The sequence below is a fragment of the Notolepis coatsorum genome (assembly GCF_963971535.1).
Source record: "Notolepis coatsorum genome assembly, chromosome: 19".
NCBI lineage: Eukaryota > Metazoa > Chordata > Actinopteri > Aulopiformes > Paralepididae > Notolepis > Notolepis coatsorum.
In genome coordinates, this window is record NC_140183.1 from 33,878,794 (window position 1) to 33,884,793 (window position 6,000).

Consider the following 6,000-nt stretch of genomic DNA (forward strand, 5'->3'; position numbering starts at 1 on the left):
ATTTACGCCATTCACCTCCTCGAGACAGGGACCAAGAGAGTCCCGGTCAACGGCGTGTTGAGATACGCCACGCCACTCCTGCGGCGAGAAGGAATGCCTACTTTCCACGCCAAGACAGACGCCACAGAACGGTACCTGCTGAACACGGAGCGGCGCTTAGCCAAGAACCCCGCCCAAGAGAGTGTATACCGCGCCGAGATTGAGAAGCTCATCACAGCGGGACACGTCACAAAGATGGACATTAAAGAGGCTGACCAGACCACTGAATCGTGGTACGTGCCTCACCACAAGGTCCATCACAACGGTAAAGACCGCATAGTATTTAACTGCAGCTACCAGATCGGATCCCAAAATCTGAATAAAGAGTTACTGCCCGGTCCCACACTCGGCCCCTCCCTACTCGCCGTTCTACTCCGCTTCCGCCAGGAAAAGGTGGCCATCAGCGGGGACATTAAAGGAATGTTCCTGCAGGTGAGATTAGTAGAGGAGGACAAGCCCCTGTTACGGTTCCTATGGAGAGAGAAGCCAGGAGATGAGCACCCAGCCATCTACCAATGGGAAGTCCTCCCCTTCGGAACGACGTGCAGCCCCTGCTGTGCTACATTTGCACTACAGAAACATGTAGCAGAGGACCCAGCAGCGGACGAAGAGGTCCGACACAGCGTAAAGAACAGCTTCTACGTAGACAACTGTCTACAAAGCCTTTCAACCCAGGAAGAAGCCGAGGCTCTCCTGATTAAACTCCGCGCCTCATTGATCAAAGGCGGCTTTGATCTCAGGCAGTGGGCCAGCAGCGATCCGCAAGTACTGCGCAGCCTCTCCTCCGAGGACAAGGCAGCCAGCAGCGAGACCTGGATGGCTACCATCCCGGGAGAAGCCCAGGAGATGACCCTGGGATTGGTGTGGCGATTCAAAACAGATTCGCTTCACTACAGACACAAGCCCCTGACTACGGAGCAGGGTAGGCCGGCGGCGGCGCCGACCACCAGACGGAGTGTGTACACAACACTCGCCCGACAATATGACCCGCTAGGATGTATTCTACCGTACACCACCAGGGCAAAAATGATTGTACGAGCATTGTGGGACAAGGACCAGGGCTGGGACGACCCCATTCCCGCACACCTTGCATCCACCTGGAGAGAGTGGGAGATGGAGCTCCACTCACTCCCAGGCGTTAATATGCGCCGAAGCTACTTCCCACCCACGGTGAGGCCAGAGACATGTAAAATGGACTTACACGTCTTCAGTGACGCCTCAGAGGTCGCATACGGATCAGTAGCCTACTTGTGGGCCCAAGAAGAGGGGGGAGAGATCTACACAGCATTTGTCCTCGCCCGCTCGAGAATAGCCCCACGCAAGCAACAATCTATCCCACGTCTAGAGCTCTGCGCAGCCCTAGCCGGAGCGCACCTAGCCACGCTCATCCAACGTGAGCTCACCATACCGGTGTCTAGAACAATCCTGTGGTCAGATTCCACGACAGTACTCGCCTGGATCAAATCGGACTCATGCAAGTACAAAGTCTTCGTGGGAGTCAGAGTCACAGAGATTCAAGACTTAACCGAAGAGTTAACCGGAGAAACAGAGTGGCGCTACGTTGATACAAAACAGAACCCAGCTGACGTCATCACCCGGGGAATGCCCCTAGATGACCTCACCCGTCGCAATGTCTACAGTGACGGCCCAGCATTCCTAAAGCTCCCGGAAGGAGAGTGGCCCACGCCTATCCCGAGGGAAGCAAGTCAAGAGGAGGCTGAGAATAAGAAACCTATGTTCTGTGGATTGAGCACTGTTATCTCCGCAGACCCCAACATAGATGATTGCACTACCATAGAGAGTGCACAACAAAGGACATTCCTACTGCACTACCTACCGTCTCTACAGACCCGCCAGAAGTGGGTAAAGGAGAGAGACAATTTGACAGAAGGAACAGTCGTCATGATTATTGATCAATCACTGCCCAGAGCTATGTGGCCGGCCGGCCGCGTAAGCAAAGTGATCACCGGTGCTGACGGCAAGGTCCGAGCAGCTGAAGTGCTTGTCCAGGGTCGCACTTACACCCGTCCCGTGGCGAGGCTCATAGAACTGCCCCGACTCCCAGACACAATCGATGATGACCATGACCCTATAATCCTATGACTTTGTGAAGTTGACTGACCCCTACAGCAAACCCTTATGTGTAAATAGACAACGCGATTAATCTGTCTCTGCTTAACTGATTAGGTCTGGGACCAATCAGGGGGTGGCTGTTGTGAAGGGCCAGATTAAACCGAATATATATATTTATTTATATATATTTAATTGTATTTGTATATTCTCTAATATTCCCTGATATCCCTTGTATATTCCTTGTACAATATGCATTGAATATCCATTCTAGCCTACTGAACATCCCATAATAGTCTCCATTCTACTATTGGTCGAGACCTTGGTGCCAGGCTGCCATACCCCCCAGACCCAGTTCAAACGTACCGCTCAACATGTACGAACAAGTCCTAGTTCCGCGTAGGAATCTGGCTACCGCACCACTAATGGTACTATTTGTTCATAGTGCGTATATATACTGCGCTATTAAAGTAGGACTTCCCTTTTAGTCCAGTTTCTTACCCTCCAAGAGAGTGACAGACGTAAAGCCTCCCCGCGACGCCACGTGTGGGAGTAAGGCCAAGTTCGGCCTACCATCGGTATTGAGACATCGTGTATATTAATATTTGAATAGTCATATTTAGCACTATATCGTCGAGTTGGACGTAGTCTATTAAGCTAATAATAGTCTATTCATATGTAGTGCTTTGTGCGGTGAGAATACTATCGTAGTCAGTACCCCCATCGTTTCGGTTAGAACTGGCTGCTTATCCAGGGTGGCCGACCCCATGTGAGGCTGCACCCGAGGAGCCCCAGAGCCGACGAGCGAGTGGACCTGCATACCGGATTATTCTACCGACGACAGCCCGCCTTCCCAGGCACGGATTATGCTTTGTATACAGTGATTATTCTATGGATAAAGACCAACACTGCCGTGTGTTGGAAACCCCCCCCCCGGAGAGGACGACAGGTGAGGAGACGCTCTACACGACGAGGTCGCTTCACGTCTCTCCATCGTGGACCGGAGGAAGCCGGCCCACAGAGAGTCCAACTGCTTTCATCTGTGGATCGAGGATCGCTGAGGCACCGAGCCGCACAACCGTGGGTTCTCCCAGGATACCCTCGGCCAGACGGATACAGCCAGACTCTACCCCCCCCCCCCTTCTCCAGTTGTCTTACAAGCGACCGGAATCCCCCCCTAGTGTATCCAGTTCTATAATCATTAAAGTATCATTGCTATTATTCCTTAAATATTCCAGGTTGTATATTTACCGCCTGCGCCACCAGAGATTGGACGTTCTCTATTGATATACCAACGAATACTCATTTGCCATAAAAGTGCATCCTATTTCAAATCATAAATGTAATTAAGTGATTGCTCTACATACCTTTTGCTATGTATTAATTATTATTAAACGCAGACTTTCGACTTGGTACATTTGTGTTGGATCGTTTCATCTACGTGGGAGTGTTTACCATAATTATTTATGCCTAGTACTGGGTGGCCAGAGTCTAAAGTACAAGAGGTAGTGGTAGTAAGTATCATATCTAACAATACAGTCAGGGAATTGTACCCCTCAGTTACACGAACCGTGTACCGTTCGGCACGACCTCCACGGTTCGGGGCGTCTGTGTATTGTACGGTTCCGGGGATGCGCAAATAATAAAAAAAACTTAATTTGGCACGGAGCCGGGAGAGGTGAGCGCTGGCTGCAGGCAGCAGCAGCAGCAGCACTGCAGCCAGGTGCTAGTCAGTTTGTGTAAAAATGGCAAGCACAATATAAATCAATCTTCATTACGACTTTAAAAACATAGCCATTAACATTACATAGGCCTACACACATCTTGCCATAGCGTTAGCAGTTTGTACAACACAACGCACGTTTTAACTATGGTAGCACTTGCCCCAGCTAATAGTCAACAAAATGTTACCGTAGCTACTAGCTAGCAGAGGAGGAAACGAGAGTCTGAGAGGCGGGGTGTTTAAAGACAATGATAGGCGTTTATTCAACATCCAAGAAGGCTAACATACAACTGTGTTTTACTAACTCCAACCCGGACTATTGCAGATTATGCTATTGCTTTCGTGCTGCTTGTTGATGTTATGAACTCCTCCTAAACTGATGGTCCCACACGCTAAAATGTCCGTGGGGACCCGCGCCAACCCATAGATAGTTCCAACTCACCGAATTACGTAATCCACCACAGTTGCACTCAATATTTAAATAATGTTAGTCTAAATAAATGTAGACAGATAATGTACGTATTTTAAAAAATAGAATGAACAGAGCAGTGTTGTTTTTAAACAGTACAGTGTGTGTGTGTTAGTTTGATGTATGCTGCCAGTTAATACTTTGACAAATGTAGCCTATATTTTTCAGTCAGTTCGGTCTTTGTGTGCCAAACATTATTTAAGGCTGTAAACACTTCCTCCTCGTGGTAAAATGATGTGCCTGATGTCAAACTGCCTCATTCTTTCAGTTTTTGCATGACTACGTCCTTGAGAATAACTGAAAAGTTGGATTATTTTTAGGCTATATAATATATCTTATGCTGATTCTGGTATTTTTGGAGTTACATTTAATTTTTTTTATAAAAAACAATATATCGAACCGAACCGAAAACCGTGACCACAAAACCGAGGTACGTACCGAACCGTGTAGCAACGCCGAGAGCTGGGCTCGATCCCAGCATCTCCTGCGTTAGTAGTGAGCACCTTCCCCACTATGCCACTTAGCCGCCCTAGGATACAGCGTTCTGAAGCTCAGGATACAGTGTTCTGAAGCTCAGGATACAGGGTTCTGAAGCTCAGCATACAGCATTCTGAAGCTCAGGATACAGCGTTCTGAAGCTCAATCTCTTGCTCATGTCGTTTTTTCTTGTACTCCTTGAATCTTTTGAAAATGTTCTGCATAATTTAGCCCCTGTTCTGTTTATCCAGCAAACTGAGCATTAATTTTCCTGGTTATTATTTATTACTACATTATATTATATTATACTACATCTATTATTATATATTATTAATTATATGTCTTTAAAATGATAAAAATTATCAAAATAAATTGTCATTCATGATGCCGTCATTGAAATTCACTGAAATTGAGGGTCCCCCTCAATTGCCTCCAGAGGTAATATAATGCACAATAATATTTTGCATCACCTCTAAATTTTACCTCATCGTATTTGATCACCGCTTGTTCCATTTGAATGCTGCTTGTAACCAAAGCTCTTCCTCTTCCAGCAGGTGAATCCTGCCTGAGGCGCAGCGGCACTGACATGATCCCAAAGGCTCGCATGAAGACGCTGAAGATGACCATAATCATCGTGGTGTCCTTCGTCGTGTGCTGGACGCCTTACTATCTCCTGGGCATCTGGTACTGGTTTCAGCCGGACATGCTGCACGTGACGCCGGAGTACGTCCACCACGCCCTGTTCGTCTTCGGCAACCTCAACACCTGCTGCGACCCGGTCATCTACGGCTTCTACACGCCCTCCTTCAGGGCCGACCTGCTGGCCACGTGCTGGTGCTGCAGGGCCCGGGACGCCGGGGCTTCACCCAGGTCATTGGACCGCCTGTCTGCACAGCAGTGTCCCCACAGCGGGGAGCAGGAGGAGTCGGACGGACCCAGCATCAACCAGATCCAAGGGAACGCGGGATAGAGGCGTCAACCAGATCAGAGGGACCGTGGGATAGAGGCACACTGACCGAGGTCGGGAGGGTTGTGGTTATTAGAAGGAGTCTATGGTTACAGGAGGGTTTAGGATCAAGTCTTGAAAGTAAGGTATGCAAGGAAAGATGGAACCTTCTCAGGAGAGATGGTGAGGACTGAGGAGCTCTCTGAAAGGCGTATTGCCCTTGTTGTGTAGGATATTTCTGTGGACATTAAGTGCGGGAAAGAGCACTAGATAACT

At 48.6% G+C, this 6,000-nt stretch overlaps 1 protein-coding gene across 1 annotated transcript in view; it reads left to right on the forward strand.

The window, feature by feature from the left end:
- The window catches only part of gnrhr3 (gonadotropin releasing hormone receptor 3), a gene marked incomplete at both ends in the record, with an annotated part of 48,928 nt that extends 43,180 nt beyond the window's left edge, over window positions 1-5,748 (forward strand). Inside the window, one exon of the mRNA XM_084336602.1 lies at window positions 5,330-5,748. Within this exon, the coding sequence (XP_084192728.1) occupies window positions 5,330-5,748 (419 nt within the window). The remainder of the gene's footprint in view (window positions 1-5,329) is intronic.
- Between the last annotated feature and the right edge of the window lie 252 nt (window positions 5,749-6,000).